At 36.6% G+C, this 21,406-nt stretch overlaps 2 protein-coding genes across 5 annotated transcripts; both read right to left on the bottom strand.

The window, feature by feature from the left end:
* Positions 1-1,623: 1,623 nt before the first annotated feature.
* On the bottom strand, positions 1,624-4,259 carry LOC140768403 (uncharacterized). Of its 2 annotated transcripts, none has more exons than XM_073108665.1 (2): positions 3,978-4,259; positions 1,624-3,138 (listed from the first exon to the last, which is right to left on the bottom strand). In XM_073108665.1, exon 2 carries the CDS (start codon positions 2,923-2,925, stop codon positions 1,732-1,734), a length of 1,194 nt encoding a protein of 397 aa, XP_072964766.1. In that variant the 5' UTR covers positions 2,926-3,138; positions 3,978-4,259; the 3' UTR covers positions 1,624-1,731. The 2 variants fall into 2 exon arrangements, with proteins under 2 accessions (XP_072964766.1, XP_072964767.1); XM_073108666.1 differs by having other exon boundaries at positions 1,624-3,089.
* A 5,194-nt stretch (positions 4,260-9,453) lies between these two features.
* LOC140768458 (uncharacterized) lies at positions 9,454-21,246 on the bottom strand. 3 transcript variants are annotated; one of them, XM_073108732.1, is made up of 10 exons: positions 21,024-21,246; positions 14,074-14,190; positions 12,909-13,667; positions 11,855-12,211; positions 11,252-11,316; positions 11,052-11,150; positions 10,803-10,896; positions 10,061-10,153; positions 9,751-9,836; positions 9,454-9,637 (listed from the first exon to the last, which is right to left on the bottom strand). In XM_073108732.1, exons 2-10 carry the CDS (start codon positions 14,143-14,145, stop codon positions 9,634-9,636), a joined length of 1,629 nt encoding a protein of 542 aa, XP_072964833.1. In that variant the 5' UTR covers positions 14,146-14,190; positions 21,024-21,246; the 3' UTR covers positions 9,454-9,633. The 3 variants fall into 3 exon arrangements, with proteins under 3 accessions (XP_072964833.1, XP_072964834.1, XP_072964832.1); XM_073108733.1 differs by lacking the exon at positions 21,024-21,246 and adding an exon at positions 15,625-16,280 and having other exon boundaries at positions 14,074-14,233; XM_073108731.1 differs by lacking the exon at positions 21,024-21,246 and adding an exon at positions 15,625-16,279.
* Positions 21,247-21,406: the final 160 nt, after the last annotated feature.

Raw genomic sequence — 21,406 nt, 5'->3', positions numbered from 1 at the left:
GGTATAAATTAAGTAGCGACCGACCATTAATTTTTCTATCTATATTTTCCTCCTTATGGACAATCTATTGATATCAAAATACTGCAACCGTGAAATTAATATGATTTATTGACTAACAACATAGATATATATATAATATAATAGGGATAAGTTGAAATCAAAGAGGGTCAAACTATAATTTACCCAAATTTATTATTAAGAGTGTTAATGTTTACGCAATTACGCACAGCAAGAGTCGCAGAGGGATTGGTTTTCTATTGGGTAATTTTGGAGATCCGAGTTCGTTCTAGAACGTTTGCTCGGAAGAATAAGAGAAAACGTTTACGATACGGAGGATGGAGGAACTGGCACGTGTCGGGAAGCGATTTGGTCTGCCGCTTACCGGACAAGCCACGTGATTGGCTGTGACAGAGAGGCATGTGGGCCACCAGGGATTTTGAGTAATTAAACGTGGAGGTTGACCATGATTTAAGCCCTAATCCACCCTAGTTATACTCGACCTTGCTTTAAAACTAATTTTGCTACTAAGGATTGGAGGTTTCAAATTTCTTTTTTGTAACTTGGGTTTGAATCCATCTTAGGCAGTGATGATGAATAGAAAGCCTTGGTGATTCAGATGGTTAAAGAGACTAGTGTCATGTTTAGGAGGAATTTCGTATTTAAATTCTAATGATATCAATTTAATTAGAGTCTGATTAAGTTTCTACTTTTTCTCTCTAAAAATAATAAATAAATAAAAATAATTACAAATATTCAAATATGGATCAAAATAATTAAAGATGGTTTGCATGGTAATGCCACTATAGTACAAGGTGTAAATTACAAAATTTCAAGCAGAAAAAGACATCCTTTGGGCATGGTTGCATGTTCTATGCTTCCAGAATTTGGACCACATCAAACACTCCTTTTATCACATACAGAAACTGATGCATACTAAGTCATACCATACTAAGTCTATTCAACAAAAAGAAAAAGATAAAAAAGTCATACCATACAAAGCCATACCGCCAGGTAATATTAGTATCAATCTGATACAACTATACACACACCAAGGTATTCTCCTTATCTCCATTGTTCTCTATTTATGTTTGGATTGACATTGGTGACAAGATTCTGTTATCCAAGACAGCAGAGGAATCCAAGACAATGACACTGATGTACTACAGATAGTATTAACAGAGCCCTGATAACAACCTTTCAAATTTATTTAACTCGGTTTTGACTAGTCCAGATATCAAGGCAGCCAATAAGGTTCAATAAAAAAATTTACTAGATACCACTAATTCTCAAATCAGATCACCTGCCCACTGGAACAAATGGAATAGGTGTTGCAATCTTCTGTCGAAGAGCTTGATGAATTGTCAAGCAGGAGCATTCAAAGTGGTTGCAGTCATGAATCAGCAACAGCTGTAACTGTGAATGAAGAGATAATGGAAGCCACAGAAGAACTTGGCCAAATATATTATTATTTAAGCCAGCTTAAAAGAGAGAATCAACCTACTACTGACTTCCTTATCCTGCACAAAGGCTGTAGACAGCTCATCTCATGCTTATCAGTTCCCACGTATCTCAGCATATTACTCTGAAGCTTATCCAAGTGATGATTGATGGCTAATTTAAAACTTTACACAAAACCTTTTCATTACCACAAAACTGTTATCATCACTAATTAGAGGAACAAAAAAGAAGCAATCCAAAGAAAAGGGTAAGAACAGTTGTAGTTTTCTCCTCTCAATATCTAGGAACTTCTCTAAGAGGGAGCATAGGCCTGGCAGCTGATGGAGAAGAACCAGAGGGCGAGCCAATGTGGAGGGCGCCATGAGAAGAGAAGCTGGTTTCACCGAGGCCATCTGATGTGGGTGGATCATCCCTGATCATGGTGCGGAAGGATATGGAGCCGCGCTTCGTAGATGTATCGGAGTTCCTTTCGATGTCATGGTGGCTCTGATTGGTCATAAGCGAGGCTGTCTCAAAGTAGTAGTAGTCATCGTATGGTGTCATCTCTGTCATTTCTCCATGCCCTAGATCCCTCAGAGCCAAAACCAAGGAATCTGTCACAGGGTAGTAGACCAGCACCACAATTCCCACGGCCATGCAGGATAACATTGTCAAGAAGGACAAAAATATAATGGTCTCATAGGCCAAGTCCCCTGGATATGGTAGGACAGAAAACCCTAGGAGCAGCACCCTCACTGGAAGGAAGAAAACTACAGAGGATATCAACCAGTAGACCCTTCTCCGCAATTTCTTGTTGATAACTGAAGACAATATCCGAGATCCAATATATGACACATAGCTGATCATGAGGGTATCAAATAGGCCTAGTAAAATAGTACCAAACAACGGATAAGTGCAAACATTATGGTCGCCATGCACAAAAGAAGTTTGCGCAAAGTACTTGGACATCTTTGTTCTTCCATCGCTATTCTCCTCATTAACAAACTTTGGTCCAATAATAACAAGAAGAGCTTGCATGATAACAACTGGAATGCAGAAGAGGAAGATGCAGCCAATGGTCTTTTTGTTCCATCGCCGGTTCAAACTGCCTGACTCCCTCTTTTGTAACGAGGCATGCAGAAGAAATGCCAGTGTAAGAAAAATGCTTGGCTCTGCAAAACCTAGACTGGATACAATGTAAACCTTGCAAACATTCCGCTGCCATGTTAAGCTGGAAAAAAGCCTTCTTTTCACTAAATCCAGTCTAAACACCTCCCCTAAGCCCCACCAAATTGAAAGCAAAATAAGAGCAATGCGGGTGATCCAGGGACCATTAAAATAACCAAGCTGGAGATTGCCCCCTCTTCGAATGCGTAAACGGAAGTAAACACATTGGAAGATGCACAGTAGACTGAGAATAACAAAGAGAACGAAGAGAATAATGGTCACCACACCGAATGCATCGGCAGCGAATCTGGTCTGGGGCATCACCCGGAACACGGATTCCACGCATGCTCTCTGCTCGCATCGATACCAGAATGGCCCACAGATGCTGCAAGCTGTGCTGCCTCCTCAATAGTGCAGGTCTTCCTATGGACTGCCGATCTCCTGGATCAGTAGTTAGGTCCTTGAGACTTTCTTTGGCTAAGAATCTGCTAAGTGTTGAATTGGAATCTTCATCAGAGCATAGTCCATTACCACCTTGGAAGGAAAAGTTTAAACCGTTGGTAAACTGACAATTGGCATGAAAGATAGAAAAGGCAATGAAAGACACCTAGCCTATTGAGTACTTGCAAATGGCAGCAGGAAAACAAACTTATATTTCTTCTATATCAATCCTACAAGAACCAATGTGCGTTGACGATAGGCACACAGGGGAAATCAAAACAACAGATTCCATATTCACATGGCATGCAGAAACTCAGTCTATTGCATAAATTATAGACTCCAGTAATAACACAGATGGAAAGAAACAATATATTATGCAATATGACAATATAAATATTTCTAAGAATACAGATCAACGACAGCATATAAGGCATTTATGACCAATATGATAAAAAAGAATCCATCTTTGCTAGGCTTTCAAAATAGTACTTGGCCTACACCAGAATGAAAAAGATTTCCAGATCAGCAGCTTTAGACCAGGCAACAAAAGCAACTCGTATGATTCTGTAACTATGACCTTAAAATCACTAGTTCTCTCAGGAATAAAATCAAGAAACTTTTTTGCCCAAATCATCGCTACTTCAGCAGTAATTAACACGTCTTGTTTATCTCTACTTGCTAGTCTATCTCGCTAAAGAAGCTGAGTAATTAAATAAAACACACAACACAATGGTTTTCAACTAAACCGCCATCCTAAGTATCAAATAATTATCGTAAGGGCATCCAAAATATTCTAAATCACAGCAACAGCAAAAAGGAGATAAATTTACGGAGAACTATGGAAAAACTCACAAAGCGACATTAACAAGCATAAAAAAAAAATCCACAAAAAAGATAGATAAAAATCGTAAGAAAATTCAAAGATCACGCACCACAAGGGAAAGATCAAAAGGCACGCCGGAGTTTCATCGGGTCCTGGACGCAGCCACGTGCGAACCGGAGCAAGTACTCTAATATCGAGCACGCCAAGGTCGAATCTCCACCAAATCCAGCGATTCCGGGCTCAAGCGAGAGCCCTCAACGAGTCGAAGCTAGATCCGCCGGCTCTGCACTGGATCTCCGATCGTGTGGAGCGATATGGAAACCCTAAACCGGAGGGACTGAGGGAGAGGAAGAGAGGGAGACCGTGAGGGAGAGGAAGAGAGAGGAAGTAGAACAGAACGGAGGAGGTGGAGAAAAAGAGAGAGAGAAGGGTTGCTGACAGGCTGTCACTAGCTGTCATTTGGCTCGGATATCGAGGCTGAGGTCTGGATATTTTATCCGAGCCCGGGCCCCGTTTAGGTTACCCATGCCTACGTGGCACTGGCAGTTGTTTTCTTCTCTGCTTGTTTTTTCCCACTCCCATGGGCTTGGGACTTGGGGAAGAGTTACCGCGGTTAACGGTAGGTAAGCTCACTCTTCTTCACTCCTTAAAAGAACGATTACTTCTTCCACGTAGTCTTCAATATATACGTGGCATAAAAATTAAATTAAATTAAATTAAGTTTTAATTTTATGCTCAATTACCATTTCACCCCTGTATAATTTGCTTATTATTATTATTATTATTATTATTATTATTAAATAATAAAATTATCTCCTTTCTTAATTTTCGGATATAAAATATTTATCAATAATTTTTATCTCATATAAAATAGGATATTTAATATTAGATATCTTTTAAACTATTTTTTAATAAATAACCTGCTTTACATCTAACTTATATTTAATTAAAATTTGTAAAATTTAACTAACAGAGTGATAGTTTTAAAAAAAAAAGCACAATAATTTCTATGGCAATTAACACATTATACCTTGAAGAATTAAAAAAAAATCCAACTATATATTATCTAAACTTTAAAATATAAAATAATTCAAGAATTATTATAATTTTAGCTTGTTTGAGATGATAAGGTGATAATTTTTTAATAATTTTATCAGATATTCTAAGCATTTTAATACTTCATGCAAGTGACTTCCAACCGACTTTTGACAACCAGGCTTATACAAATAGAAATATATAATAATAATATATATTTTTTTATAGCTTCTAGAATATATAGAAGCTATTAGGAACACTGATCTTGATCATTATTCAGGGGTTTAGTCTGTGCTAATCCTTTATTATTATCATTAATATTAGAGTGCTTTGCCATTTTTAGAATTATTATGATGTGTTTTCACCCACTGCAAGGATCATCTTTTGTGGCATTGTTAAGTTTTAAAGAGTAAATCCCAGAATAATCCAGGGATTGAGCTATTTATCTTTTTTTTATATTAGATATATATATATATATATTTATTTATATAATAAAAATGAAATATGCACAATGGCTTATTTTTATTATTTATTTATTTGGCCATGAAATCGGTTAATTAATAGAATGGATTAATTAAGTTTTACCTTTTCTCTAGGAATATTAACTTGTTCGGTAGCCAACCAATCAATGGATGCCAAGTGTCGCCATGCACGAAATTCCTTCAATGGTAGTGCAGAAAAGGTGAGTACTTAATTGACCGGCTGTAGTGGGTCCTGGGGACAAGGGTGACCGGGAGAAGCCGGTGGGTTTTACTAGCTGGCGGGTATAACGGGACAGCGAGGAGATGGAAAATTACGAAAAACTCCAATTTCTTTTCCCAAATGCTAAACAGGTCCAGTCTGGACGTGTTTGATGATCTAAGCCGTCCGATATCGATCAAAGGGTCATTAGCTCTACCAACTTTACGTCCACGTTAGAAGCCACCACAGTTATTGGATAGGTTTTTATTGGCGACTTAGCCAATTCCGTGACAACAGTGAGACTAATCTCAATCTATTATAAAGTATTATAAAACTATTAATGTTATATTATACCGTATCAATATAAATAAAATCATAATCGCACGGTTATTCATTAATCAAATATAGGATTAGTAGATTTGTCGGCATGGATGAGCATAAATAGAGAAAACACATGTTGAATAACTGAACTAATCCTTACAACAACGAGCGTAAATTATACATGTAGAAATATGATAGATAGAATATTAGAAGTGATGTTGTCAAATTAGATGTTCTTTTTTTTTAATGTAGTTAAGAGTCTATAGAGATTAAATGTAATCAGGAGTGTCTACGGAGGAAGATAACTTGCTTATGCTTTGGTTCGAAATTAGATTTATCGAACCCAAACACAAACTAGGGTGCTCATGTTTTGGCAAAGTAAAGGTTTTTTAATCTCCATACTCAATATTTTAATAATCAAATACCTCTTTATTCATGATTATTATGATCACACACTCTATCATACTGTTGCAATCAAATACAAAGAAGAATAGAAACAATACTACTCTAAATCATGGATTAAAAATTCATACACTGCTGCTGTCCATAATTATCTTATCCATGCAATGTGTATGCAAAAATTGAGGTAATTAATTCATAGATTTATCTCCAAATTTATTTAAAACAAAGTTTTAAACAAGGTCTATATCACATGATGCATGTGGCTTCATCTGAATGTGAATTGATTCCTTTCGTATGTACTTATTTGATGATATTTATTGAACTAGGAGATCCCAGAGGTACTAGCCGTTAAACTTTTTATTTATGTACATCTTTATTTCATTTTGTATATTTGTATACTATTTTTGCACATGATGTCTAGCTATTGGTTTTTGGAGCAAGTAGATTGGAACATTAAAGACAGCAGTGTCCCACCATTAGGTAACGGACACATTACTACCCATCAGACATACTAGTTGTTCATTGCTTGCCTTAGATCCATAGTAGATCTAAATCTATTATTATTATTATTATTATTATTATTATTATTATTATTATTAAGGATATTGTTGGATAAATCTACTGAAGGGTTTATAGTATTATAGATCTTGAGATCAATGGTTAGAAAGGTAATATGAGTTGAACTATAGGTTTTATGTTTAACATTTTGAGGGAGGGAACAAAAAAGAAACTTAAATACTTTCCTAGCTATTTATTTTGAGAAAAATGGGTTGAGCCGAGTTATATTTATTAGAAGTAAAATATTGTATTAGTAGATATTACAGATACAGAAGAGATAAGAAATTATCCTTAAGTAGGAAGAAGGCAGGAAGATAGCTATCTGCCTCCTCCAGATCTCAAAGAGGGAGATTCGAAGTTCGACAAAAGTTATAGCCTTCTAATTGATTGCCTTGCGGAATTTGTTCTAGACTGATGTCCTCCTCTATGAGGATCAGAATGTAAATGTATGAGTGAAATCTTACGAACTGGGGGCACCAATGGTTGATAAGAAGGAGCTTCGGAATTATAAGATGAAAGGCATCTTATGATTAGCATTTGTCAATCGATAACACATATTTCCTGGTTTAAAACATATTAAAATAACCGTTTTTCTAAGTAATTCATTTGAAGTTTGTAACCTAACCCTATATATATATATATACTATGTGCATTGAATGTAGCCACTTTGGTTATATATAATTTTTGAAAAAGGTATTTTAATCCTTGTCCAAAATTCTAGAATAAAAAGGGAAATAATTTACTTGAAAATAAATAAGAAAAAGCCTAAACTAAAACTAATAGAAATGGTAAGTTTCATTTCTTGCATTGTAATAGGTGAGTTAGTAAATGCTTATAAATATTACATAAATGATTTCAACTGAAGGAGGCCTTGGCCTAACCCATACCAAACTTGTAAAATGTGACAAAAATAGGCAGACCATTAAGCTAAGTACTCAGATCCTATCAGCCAATAACAAAGTATCACAAGTTTAAATATTAAATTTGATATTTAGTAAACTATTTTATTAGAACATTATATGTGTATTATTTGAGTTTTATTTAAGTTTAATTTCCTACCGGGATTGATTCAATTCTTTGATCTATATATTAAAGAGTGCTAGCTCTTAAAAGACCGGCAAAGATGCTCGCGATCTATTAAAAAGGAAGTTTAAAATTTTTTTTTACCCATGTAAAAAAAAAGAAAGAAACAAAGAAAAAAAGGGGATTAAGATACAATGAATGATATGCTCAAGAAGTATCAAGCAATCAATGGACAAAAGTAGAGCTAGCTCTTGATTATCTCCCAAGCTTGGGAATAAAGTCCAAATTACTACTTTGCCTTTAGCTAGATCTTTGTCCATCTTATGAGGTGCAGCAAATCTTTGCCTATCATAACCTCGTACCATTTTGGTCAAATGTCTTTGAGATAGCTCACTACATTCATCCTACTCCAAGCTTTGGGTGAATATGGCCTGCAACCCTAACTGCAGGAATTTACTGCATTCCTTGAATGAATGCAAATTGAAAATGGCAGCCAACAAGGGATTGGCCAGATACCCCCATCTGCAGGAAATCCCAGCATCCGAGCTGCAGGGGATCATCTAACACAGTGCCATTCTTGTCTTAGGCCTTAAGGGTATTGGTGAGGTATAGTGCATCTTGCCCACCAATAGGGTTCATTGGCTTCTCAACCTTTTTTGGATTCCTCACAAGGATTTTATGATACCTAAGTGGAAGACACAATTGCTAGAGAAGACTTTCACTTCCAAAGCTTCATGAGTTATTTGTTCCTTTTGAAGTCAAAAGGGGGGGATCTTGCTTTGCTTGGCTTCATGGCTTGTGAATAAAATGCATTGAAGGCTAGGTTTGGTGTAGGCTGTGCAAAAGATTTTTTGAAAAAAAAGAAAAGAAGACAAGTTCCAAACTCTTTTTTTAGTACCATCAATATATTTTACTTGCAATAATATATTCTAGCATAGAAAACAACTAGAATGCAGAAAAATCAATGAGAATGAGTAGTAGTTATATACTTATATATTAGATTTTGAAGTCACTATGGGAATTGTTAATTCTAATCTTCTGAATCTCAAAGCTTCTGTAATTCAACTTGTACCTCTGAGCACCTCTGAAGGAAGAGGACTAAGTCTTACTGTCACACTAGGCAATAGCAGCTCTTAGAGGAAACAAAAATGCTGAAACTGTCAGGGAGACAGTTCAAAATCTTGTGATGAGGTATGAAAGATATTTCAGTGATTTCTTATCTTGTTTTGAGATAATAACAAAAATGTACTATTTCCAATTAGACGTACATGTAGAAAGCCTTTAGCCAGAACCTCATTTCATCCTGTTAGCATTTATGAAATATTGGAGCAGTGGTCCAAATCCAGACAACTAACCCCAGCCCAGATCAATTCCATGTATACAAAAACAGGCCTAAAATCTAATTTAGATAACATCCAATTGGAAACTATACAACTGCAGCAGCTGGATGATCAATGGCTACCAGAAAATTCTAATGTTTCTTTCAGGACTTCACTCTTTTTTAGATATATACATTATAGAGCTCTTAGGGCACATATTGCACATATAATACAACAAGCTACAAAGACTACTACTCTTAGGTACTCTAGCTAACAAGAGAAGGAAAGATGATACAATATAATATCATCCAGACAATAAATAAAACCACTGTTACAATGTGCATATGATGCTCGCACCATGGTTCATTTTCATGCAAAGTGCTTCTTACTGAAATCCTTCAGCCAAATCGTTTTCACTTTGGTGCCTCACCTACATCACAACCAAATCAGTTTGTTCAAGTTATACAGAATAACATGATGATAAACTTGCTTGTAAGCAGGCCTTAGTAAAGGAAAACTCGTTGCGTGTGACGAGAGACATACTTTAGCTTCCTCCCATTAAGTGAAAGTTTATTGACCTGTCGTTTGCTCCCAATGCATGATGGATCACTGGTCTTGGGTGGAAGTGGCTATAATTTCAGAATGGACAAGAATAAAGTATCAGTAGAAAAGAAGCAAATTGTGGTACTTAATGTAAAACAAATATTAGATTGCTTATAGTGGTGAAAGCATGGTTTGAGCCTTCGAGATGCAGCAATGTGTCAGATCAAAGTAGTGATATGACATCCAGAAATATAAAGCTTGGTATGTTTCTCCTGCAACAACTGGAATCTTCAAAAGGAATGAGGCTTACCTTTTGACTTCCTGTTGAGCTTCCGGGACGTGAAGAAATGACAGTCTTTGTTGTAACTCCCAGAGCTTGGGTCAACTTTGTCTCCTTGTTTCCCTACAAGATTAGGTTCATGATCTTCACGATAGAAAGGTCATCTATAATATTTGAAATTTCATGAATATGCCAGCAATAGAAATTCACTGGCAAAGAAACTTCCACCATCCTACTTAGATCACATATCCAAAGAACCACATCAGAAATAGTCATATTTATATTCAGAAATTCACCTACTCAAGCTATAATGTTGTATTTTCAAGGATTAATTGTGAATTTGTGATTCTTCAGAAACTTTTGAAGATAAAATAAATTTCTAATCATATGAAGTGAAGCAACCATATGTTGCATGAGAAATAACTACTGGTTATTGTTCAGTGAAGAAATAGTCCAATTGCTACTTTTAACTCACCAAACATTCCAAGAGCTTAAACTATCAGAAAACTGTGGTTTTTACATTTTTACTCTCCTTCACTTCTAGGCTTAGGACATTTTGATGGGCGCAAATAATGGACTTGATTTAAATGGATGGAGGCTTTTCCTAATGTGAATGACAGATAGGCAAGGTGGTTTTATATTTTATTTTCTAACAGCTAATCAGCTACAAAGCATTAAGCAATATGGGTGGCTAACTAAGGTGACAGTACTTCTTTATGCTATCCAACTGTACCACAGGAAGCAAAATGAAGCATCCTTCCAAATTACTTACCTCTTTATTCTTGTTCCTTCCGAAGGTTTCCATGAATTGGAGTTCTGTTCGACAACTAGAACTAGACATTTTCCTTGGAGGAAAGTTAATTGACCTGGGTGTTGATGAAAATTGAATCAATATGAACACAAGTAGACAAAGATGAGAAGCTTTATATATTTGCTATCACATCCTAGGTGGTAACATGAACATAAATCCATTCTACAATTCATGAAATGCTCCGCTGATGAGGTCTTAAGGTTTTTTTACCTCGATTTTGGTGTTCCAAGCAAATGTGCTTCTGTGCTCCTTGAGCTTGTACATTGGCTTTCCATTGCCAAAGGTTCTTTTAACGCCTTTTTGAAGTCCCTGATAATTCAAATAAATGTTGGAGAAATAGCAGTGTCATAATCTAGGATGAAAAGTTAAATCTTCTGAAATGATACCAAAACTGTGTTTGCAGAACTGACCTTTTAGTTTCTGTCCTACTGCTTTTAACAGTACTACTGGGTATGGCCAGCTTTTTCGGGGTACCCTATGGAAATGGCACATTTAAAAGTTAAAGCAGGAGTACAAATGAAGCAAAACTGTCATTAGAATACATACACACACAGAAGCTGTAAAAGAAAGGTTTTAACACTTGTGAACCACTGAGTAGTGAGTACACATTTATAATCCTCATCTTAATGTGAGAAAAAGTGAGGAGTATATTATCCCTCTCTATTTTGGTATGTGTTTTTTCAAAACCCAAGGTATACCGAAGGATTATAAAAGTGTTTTTAACAAGCATAACATAAAATAATATATATATGCATGGAGTGCTGGTACTTTATCATGTTATCAGAGTATTATGTCATATAGAAATAACTTAAAGGCTGAAAGCAGAAGTTATGAATGCATATTTATTTTGTAATCTCTGCTCATGTCATGAAATTAGAAAATTATGTGGCATGAGAGGAATTTGACAATAAATAGCAGAAAGAAACCACCTGCATCTGGATGACAAAAAAGATTGAGGACAAAATTACTAACTTCAGCTTCTAAGAAGCAGTAAGCGCTTGACTGGAACTTACCTGCCAACTTGGGCCACCCTTTGCATAATTTGGTGGCAGTACTTCCCTCTTTGATGCTCTGGAATCAATCTTGACTGTACTTTCTCTGACAGCAGCTCTTCTTTCTCTGGTAGCAGAGAATGGACGTGGGGTGGTAACATTGGGGCGTATTTCTTTTAGTGGTCTGTGTGAAACCACTGAGGTAGATCTATTGGTACTTGTAACTCTAGCAGCAGCTTCTTTTGTTCTGTGACTGCTGCCATCTGCCCTGACAATGGTCTTTTGAAGTGTTTGTTTTGTTCTCTCTGATGATTGAATCATGTCTGGCTTGGTTTTCTGTCTCGAATTTAGACCCAATCGAGTGGAAGGAGCAGACTCCTAAAAAACAGCAGACAGTAAACCTAATTATCATCATAATAAAGAAGATGCAGTTGATCTAATGCTTTGCTGTTGATTTTGTTCTGCATATTTTAAAATAAGCCACACTGGGATTTGTTGTAGATGTTCGTATAAAATGCCTGTACACTCATGGTAACTAAATGATTGAGGAGTAATTAAGTAGAAGCTAGCTTATTTCAATCTATCAAGTATCAACCAATCTAGATGATCCTCCTAACTGTATAGTTCCAAGTGTCAAAAACAAGTGACAGATTGCCAAATATATTGGAAATACATACATGTATTGGATTTAGCTTGAATTACATGGTTTGGACATATTAGATAAGAACTGCATAGATCAAGGGGTGCTTGGATAGAATGGTGAGAAAATGTATGACAGAGTTCTGTTGATGGAGTTAGAATAGAGTTAAATGGTGAAAAAAAGTATAGTAGTCAACAATAATGAATTGGGACTTGGGAGATAAAGCACTCTCGCATCATTGTTGTCATGCTGAGATAACTCCAACACATTTTATGTGTCATACCCTTGAGATTCTTTTTCTTTCATAGCTTTAATTACCTTAAAATGATTAATAAAAGCTAACAAATTCAAAATTTTAGTCAGCTCCAACTTCTTCGAGTTGATTAATGGAGAATAAAAAGATCACCAACAAGAATACTTCCAAATTGGGCATACCTTTTTAGTAACTGGTTGATCGAGAGGCTTTTTGCGAGGCAATCTAGCATTTTCTGGTATTGATTTTCTAGGCAGTCTAAGCTTTGAGTCTCTGTCCTGAGAATTTGTAGGCTCCACTATAGTCTGATGAGGAGCTGCTCTATGCTCGAGATCCGACTGTGGATACTGAGGTACCATACTAATCTCTTTATTATTAAGACTACTGCTGCCATTTTCTGTAAACCCTTCGAAGGTTCCAAATTTCATAATGGATTCTTTAACAAATGGTTGTATCTTTCTTTCTTCCTCAATTTTTTCCAATCTTCCTTTTGATGAAGCAGGATGTGATGAACATTCTGGATCGAAGTTTCCAACTTTAGGGTTTTCACTGAAATTTATTTCCTGCTCCAGGGTGCTTGCAACTGTAGCTTCTCCAGCAGCATCAGTATTGTTTGCAGTCCCATCTCTGAGGCTTTCAAGCTGTGAAGCTATCTCATCATCTTCTCCTGTCTGGCTAGAAATACTTCCATCACCACTGTAATCCAAAGTAAGCTCAGTTTGCTGGTTCTGCTGCTGTCGCAATGCCTTTAATGCTCGAAGTTTTCTATAGTATTCTTCAAAATATGCCTTTTTTTGGGCAACTAAACCATTGAACTTCTCCAGTTCCTCTTGGCGTCTATCATGAGTAAACACTGACCACTTTTCCCATGATAATGACTCAAATTCAAATCTTCCAAAAGATATGGAACCATGATCAAGCATTTGAGATACTGAAATACCCTGAAAACAGTTTCACAATTATTTCAAATACATCTCATTTAAACACTGCAACTTGAACTAACACTAATGATGATTACTTTGACACAGTTTAATCTGATAGACAATAAATATTTTTATTTTCTAGATATTGCTTATGATCATACTTGGACGTGTATATCCGAACTTGCAAATGTTGACAACTAACTTCAAGTCATGCATGGTCCAATATTAACTTAGTAATATGGTTATTATAAATTGATATTGATTTAAGTCACGTAATGTCAAACTATGGAAGACTGAATATATGAAAGAAGTTCCTTTATCATTACATGAACAAAGAGTCACCAAAATTTACCATCCCAAGAATGACCTAAAAATTTCAACATGTAGACAAGGGGAATTATACAAAAGAGGGAATAGGATTTACTTGAGAGTCATTCTGATCAGATAATTCATCCTGTGGCCAGGCAAAGTACGCTTGATCAACATCAGTTGCCATCTGATTATATCAGGTGCTTAACTTAAAACCATGGAGCAAGATGATCTGACGGAGGAAAATATGTTAGTTCCCCGAGGGACTTTTACACCTTACATAATCAAAACCAAAAGTTATAGTTACTCTGTGGTAAACTAGAAGAAATTTCATGAAGACAAGCTAAATAGATTTTATTATTTTTAACTCAAAGTTTGACATACTTCAACTGCAATATGAAATAGATAAATATTACAAAAGAATTCTTTTGTTCCCGTTATTCCACATTGAAAAAAAAAATCTTCCATACTGCCACATACAAAAATGGACTAGTGAATGTACAGTTTTTAGGAAATCATGATGCCACAGATGATTTCAAATTTATCCTGTGAATAGAGTATTCCCCATGCAAAATATGAATCATACAGTTTATTCCATATTTATTTTATAAATTCTGAGACTGCAATTATGGACTATTTTGTAACAAGGTTCCTGAGTATGGCCCTGAGGACTTCCAACTTGAAGTTTTGGCTGCAACCAGATGAAACTTACATTTTTTTTTTCCAAATTGGACAAAACTGCATTTTTTTTTCAATGCTTTACAGAGTTATACGAAGGGTCGATAGCTTTTCATAACATGTTAAGACTTTAGACATCTATTTGCCGAAAAACCCAACAGAATTGAAATGCTGTGCTAGGAAGTTTGGTTCAAGTAAGTTAAAAACAGACTTGTAGGACCTCTGCAGATGGTTTTACAACCCTAAACCTTGACAAAAAAAGGAGGATAGTATGGTCATGGAAATAAGAAACAGTCAGCATAATTTTTTGCTTGCAATCTGTTAAGGGAGAATCTTGAGTAGAGATATTCAACTTCCAAAACTTCTAAACTGGCCAAAAGAATCTTGCATTCATAAATTTCTAAAGTAGCTAAACAGTTGATCATAGTCATTCCAAGTTTCCAACATCATCTCCGAAACGAAACAAGTAAAAATAAAGAACAATCCAAATATTGCATCATTGTATAAGGAAAAAAATATCTAAGATACTAAATCAGCTAGAAAAGCTGCATTCTGAACCCCCACAGCCTTTATTTGGTCTAACCGTCTCAAACCTAAAACCTTTTCTCCTCAATTAGAAGAACTTAATTTGCTTCTGTACGATTATCAAGCTTCGCCTTTCACCATTGAGTCTAGCACGCAATGTTTGTGTCCGAACGCAACAACAAAGAAAAAAGAGGGAAAAAAAAATTATGGGTCTACCGAATTCCTCAGCATTGTAGCAAAATAACATCTAATCCCCTAAAATATCAAGAGCAAGAGGATAATATACGTACACCAACAATACCCAGATCCCAAAATTAAAAATCTCAGCCATGAAACAAGAAATAAGAAAAAAAGCTCACATCAAAGGAAACAAGCATCTACCAATGTATTCGGGACCAAAATATAACAAAAAGGAGAGATTTTTTTTTTAAAAAAAAAGAACAAAATTTTGCATTCTTTGTACCTCAACAACCAAAACCAGAGTCTCCAAACCCACTGCATCAACCCAGCAATAGCCATTGAGATCACCGACGGCCAAAACACCGAGCTCTCCCCCTCTATTCCATGTGTACTTCACGAGTCAGTGGCTATAAGGAGATAACCGCGCAGCTCGGTAGGTGAAGATACTAGTACTTTTTACGCCTTGATCGATATCAACACCGACTCATTTCCAAATTCTACCCACCACCGAAGCGTAGCTAATTCACTGCTCTCGTAGAGATAAGAGAGGTGTAGGGGTGGCACTATCAGCTACATAGCTTTAGGACCTTCTTAGGTGATGTAACATTTTTAGGATGCTCGTTTTTAAGTGTCGGATAATTTACAGGATAGGAAGAGCCTTGGTTAGACTGGCATGAAAACGACCCCAAGTCTAATTATTGCAACTCTGAGGCAGGGGGGGGATAATGACAACAGAGTTTAGCTCCTAGATGTTCGAGACCTTCTGTCGATTTCCCACGCTATTCTTCTGTCCTTCGCTTGGGGCCAGAAACGGCGACCGGCAACCCACGTGGTGACCGGCAGTGGCCCATCCCTGGCTTTTAAGTTAAGCCGAGGGTTAACTCCACAGGGCCCGGCAAACCAAAACTGGTGCTTACCCGACCGATCCACTGGAGAAAATAAAATTTCTCGAGAATACCAACCCCCTGTATGTTGGATGTGTCAATACTACCCATCTCACCATACGTTAAAGTTAGAATTATGATAAATTACAATTCCACCCACCAGGCAATGAATGAGCTACATTACCCTAGAAAGATAACAATGTAGACTTGTAAAATATAATATTCTCCACTCTTTTGTAAGGGTGGAAATTGTAAATTCTAAATAATTAAAGAGCAAATTGTAAGTTTTTTATTTTCTAGGAATGCAATGTAAATACTTACTGATAGTTAGAAGGTGAATATGTAATTAAATCCTTTTTGATAACTGATTGCTCTGAAAAGTCCCTACTTTTTGAAACAACTTTGAATCATGCACGCTCTTTCTCAGTGGAAATATCTCAGATTTGGGTTTTAATTCGATATAGATTTGGTAAAGAATCAATTTGAACAAGAAATGCACCGTTCGAACCGTTCGATTTCTGAGAATTGCTTCATCACGGACGTTCACGTGTATTAAATATGCTAGTAATTCAAAGTACCAATGGGTGTTTTTCTGCACTCTTTTGTTACCTAGCTTCTCTATCTATAACTAGGGTGACGTGGCAGTCCACAACTATTCTCCCTATTCGTAGGAGGAGGTTGTAACCATAAATTGGATTGATCTTTTGAATCACCGTCAAGATAAAATGAATGCCCAATGGATGAACAATGGTTGTCATTGTCAACCCACATCTCTATGTTCTAGAGCTTTGAATAAACCGATCGTAAACCTCTCTTTTGGTCATAGGTAGGTGTGCCAAGGATGAAGATGTTAACAATCGAGAGTCCATGCACACCTAAACCACAAAAGACTTTTGACTTCGTTTTCCAGTCCCACTTTAAATAGGGGATTTCCTGCTCCATCAAACACCCTGACGTAAAAGTTAATCCGACCTAACTAAAACGTAAGCCAAGCAAATCAGAATTAGACGTACGTGATAAGTCTAACTAGAAATAGGCATTCGGTCTATAGGTACAGAGAAATAGAAATGGACGAGCCAACCCACCCACAACGCTCAAAAATGATAGGAAAAGGATTAGGTTTTATTTCTTCTTTTGTAGTGCATGGATGCCTTAGGAGGCGCACGCCGAATCCGGAAGTAATGACCTTTCTTCGCGAAGGAGAGTAGGAGAGAAGGAGACATTGCAACTACGCTTCAAGAACAATATACTTCTTACCTGTGGCTGCAATCTTCTAATGATCCCTTTATGTGTTGCCTACTGATAATGTGTTTCCAGGTATGGCTTACTGATCATTAATATATGCACTACTCCACTTATGGATACTTCGTATGCTATTTCTGACACTTTAAAGGTTCTAGTCAGGCAGAGGAGCCCCTCGAATACTTGCTTTAATTGAATGATTGCAAAAGAAATTATTGGACATCATTGGCATGACCCGGTAAGGGTGAAAACGGACAGAACACATACTGATCGAATAGTGGTAAAATCAGATCCGTGTCTATGTTTTTCCTTCGGATATGAAAAGTGAACGGATAGGGAACTTAAATATCGGGTTGATATATCATATGTATTTTCTAAGTGTATAAAGTACTTGTGATATAATTACTGAAATCTATAGGCAAACAGTAAGTATATCTAAAAAATTAGATTAGAAATTCATAAATAAAAGTAATTAAAAAGTCTTTATATCACTAGTTTTATAATATATTTAAAGAATAATTTTACTTAGATCCCCTAAACTATTATTTTTTTAAACATTACACTTTTTAAACTTTTTAATTATCCAAGTGCAGGTCATAGACTAAGAAAAATATTTATATATACCTCTTTAAATTATAAAAAAAAACTAAATGATATACTAATACTAATTTAGATATTATTTATCAACCCATATCTGTATCCACAAGACTATCCGGATACATATACGAATTTAGATATTGAGATAAATAAAAAAATCTCAACCCATATCCAGCAAAACTCGGATATGAGACTCTCGATCAGGTCATATTTAATCCGACTTGTTTTCAACCATATGACTTCATATTTGGGATTATTGCATTGGGTAAGACAGAGATATATGATCATGATGGCACAAAGTAAGATAAATCAAGTAAAAAGGGGAAGAAACAAGAAAGAAATAAACATGCTGGAAGACCAAGCATATGAGTTTAGTAATTATCTGTCTAAAATGCAAAGGCTGTAACGAGGGAACAAGATGTCTATAGTCTTATCTTAATACATATGGACTAAACATGTTATAGTACATCGATTGATATAGATCGGATATGTATCTTTCACAGGTTCTCCGTGACAACTGTGTCTACTAATAAAGAATTAAGTCATAGATTTCCTCTAAATCTTGAAAAAGAAAAAAAGAGCTGTCTACCAAGAAGAATTTCCAGACTAGTCTCCCAGAAAATTCTTGCATTGGGATCTCTCTGTTTGATGATTCTGTACCCTAGCCCCCAAGTATCAGTGTCACATGGCTACATGGCCAATTCACTGAACATAACGTGCAAGTGTTCACAGTTGATTCGTATACATAGCACCCCTTTGGTTGCATTTAGCATGGTATCTTTTGTTATACTAAGAACATGCACTTCCAGACGCACACATAATATACAACAGGTCACCACATTAAAAATGCTACCCAAGCAGGAAGCACAAGTGATAACGTAACGGACCCTTCCAAGATACCCACGTGAAGAGAACATGGGCTAACAGGAGAAGAGATACTGGGAGAAAGGTAATGCAACTTCTTTCTGCAATAGGATAATGGTTTATTCGGGCATGAGATATTGTAATCTTACAAATTGTTATAAAAAGTTTTAATCGGATAATGGATATTTACTGGGAACTATAATGGATATAATTTAGGAAGGAAAGCCACTATTGATTGGGTCGGTGGAGATTGGAACGAGGGGCTCTGGAGTTAGTAGCCTTGGAGCTCACTAGACAAGTTAATAACCCCATCCCAAGAGAGTGAAAGAGGATGGCCGAGGTCGAAATACGCACATGCGGAGCACATGGGGCAAACAGTGGAAGATGCAATGGAATCCAAGGAATGTGATTACGATGAGTAAATTATTCTATATATTGCTTTCTTGGAACTTTACAAAGGGAGGATGACTCTAATAACTTAATACACACCAAAAGGGACCCCACGTCCGGTCCACTAGTCGCAAAGTAGTAGATATATTTATGCTAGGATAAGATAAAAGGAATCCACATGTGAAGGATTTAGAATAGATAGAACAATTATTCCACTTGGGGTTCGGAGAACAAGTGGCGTGAACCTAAAACTATTATTACTAGGGATGTCAGCCTAAAACTAGGGTCAAAATATAAAGATGCACCATAACTTCTCATCTCTATCTCCATTTCCATCTAGATTGGTTAGTCAAATGTTCCAATGATATTGGAAAATCTGATCACTAATTCTCCGAAGTTTATAACAATTAAGGATAAGAATAAATGAAGAATTAATAATTCGAGAAGAGTACTTTTATGTGTTATAATCATAATCCACATATTGATATTGCTTTTTGAACCAAACACTTATGCTTGGTAAGAGGAAACGCCTCAGGGAGATATTTGATCTCCTAGATCAGTTGTAGATTATAGTTCTATACCACTTCAAATCTATCTCGGTTCTGACCTCCATTCAAATAAACCATCAGAGTAGCATAAATGAAATTTATAGTCAGTTGCAAACCCCACTGTACCAATTCAGTGTTCCCTCTCTACGTGCTCAAATCTTACAACCCTATATTTCTTTTTGGGTATAATCTGAACCTTCAGATACTGCATAGATTTGGCCAAATGACTTAGATTTTCTAGATTTGACCCAACAACCACTAATCAAACCATCATGAATCACAGTCGCAATTTTAGATACAGAGAATAGTCTAGTCATTAATAGCAGCACTAAGATAACGCTAAGCAGAGGTAAGAAAAGTTGAGAGCCAATTGGACCCACTAGGGCGTTTACAACTAACCAAGGGCGAAGCGAGACTTCATCATTAGGGCGGATAGAAAGGAAGCCCCAAGGGTAATCAAAGGGGCCACCACCATTGATTGCAAAAGAGGATCCGGAACTCACATTGTTGCACGGGCGTCCATTATTGTGCTACTCATTACCCTCTTTTCCTTCTCTCATAAGCTTTTTTTTACTAACTAGTGGATTGCAACGTTTCTAAGTGGGAAAAGGCATCTTATCCATTCATCATCCATCAAGTCCCAACCAACGGTTAGATCCAAGATATTGATGGGATTTGGTTGCTGGGCTTCACCCATCAAAAGGTCAATCTGGGCCCCATCAGCCGAAGAGTTCCCGGGAGGCGAAGGAAATAAGAAAAGAAGGAAGTGCACTCAAGTCGTTTCCCCGGCATGAAGGAAGCCGATTCCCATGGGATACGCGTCGAGATCCACTACGCTACCAAAATTCAGATCACTGCATCTTATTCCGAGCTTACTCGCTTTAGATTTCGAGCTTTTAGCATCAGATCGGAGCTTCTCTAAACTCGAAAAACACTCAAATAGCATAAGAAATCTGACGAGGAAGCTCGAATGTTTACGAAATGCTTACCCAATTAAAGCTCTAGATTCGAAATGCGGGAGGAGGAAGAGCTAAGAAGGAAGAATCGCTCAAACTTCGAGTTGCTAAAACTAGTAACTCCATAGGAATTCCATCAACTCGAATCCGAGAAAAGGTAGAAAAGGAGATCGAGACCAGGAGGAAGAGTAGAGCGCGTACCTGATGGAGATCTAAAGAGATCCGAAAGCTTTCTCTCGAGTTTCGAAGAATCCCTCTTCTCTCCTCTTCTTCTTCTTCTTCTTCTTCTTCTCTCTCTATGATAAATGCAGAGCGAAGTACATTTTGGAGTGGTACAGTCGTCTTAAAAGGCGAAGCGGAAGCGGAGGAGAATGGAGATCCACCTCGCGTGATCAGAGCCGTTGATTCGGTGCGGCTCGGCTAAGCACAACTTGTATACAAGGCATGGCCTTAAATGCCACTGACCAAATTTTATAACAAAACAAATATAAAGCCAAACTATCTTTTAACCCCTCAAACTTTATTATAATATCATATTACATCCTTAGAACGTGTACCGTATGCTCTTCTTGTATATATTTTTA

The sequence above is a fragment of the Typha angustifolia genome, chromosome 10 (assembly GCF_048772165.1).
Source record: "Typha angustifolia cultivar Huaian chromosome 10, ASM4877216v1, whole genome shotgun sequence".
In the NCBI taxonomy this organism is placed as follows: Eukaryota; Viridiplantae; Streptophyta; class Magnoliopsida; order Poales; family Typhaceae; genus Typha; species Typha angustifolia.
The sequence above is the reverse complement of the archived record's forward strand: the minus strand, read 5'-3'. Positions and strand labels throughout refer to the sequence as shown.

What these genes read in the sequence shown, in the direction of transcription:
- LOC140768403 (XM_073108665.1), bottom strand. Translation starts at nt 2,925, where the DNA reads ATGCCCCAGACCAGATTCGCTGCCGATGCATTCGGTGTGGTGACCATT.
- LOC140768458 (XM_073108732.1), bottom strand. Translation starts at nt 14,145, where the DNA reads ATGGCAACTGATGTTGATCAAGCGTACTTTGCCTGGCCACAGGATGAA. An exon ending in ATCAACCAGTTACTAAAAAG is followed by an intron (nt 12,212 to 12,908) that starts GTATGCCCAATT and finishes GCTGTTTTTTAG; the next exon opens with GAGTCTGCTCCTTCCACTCG. An exon ending in AGGGTGGCCCAAGTTGGCAG is followed by an intron (nt 11,317 to 11,854) that starts GTAAGTTCCAGT and finishes CCATTTCCATAG; the next exon opens with GGTACCCCGAAAAAGCTGGC.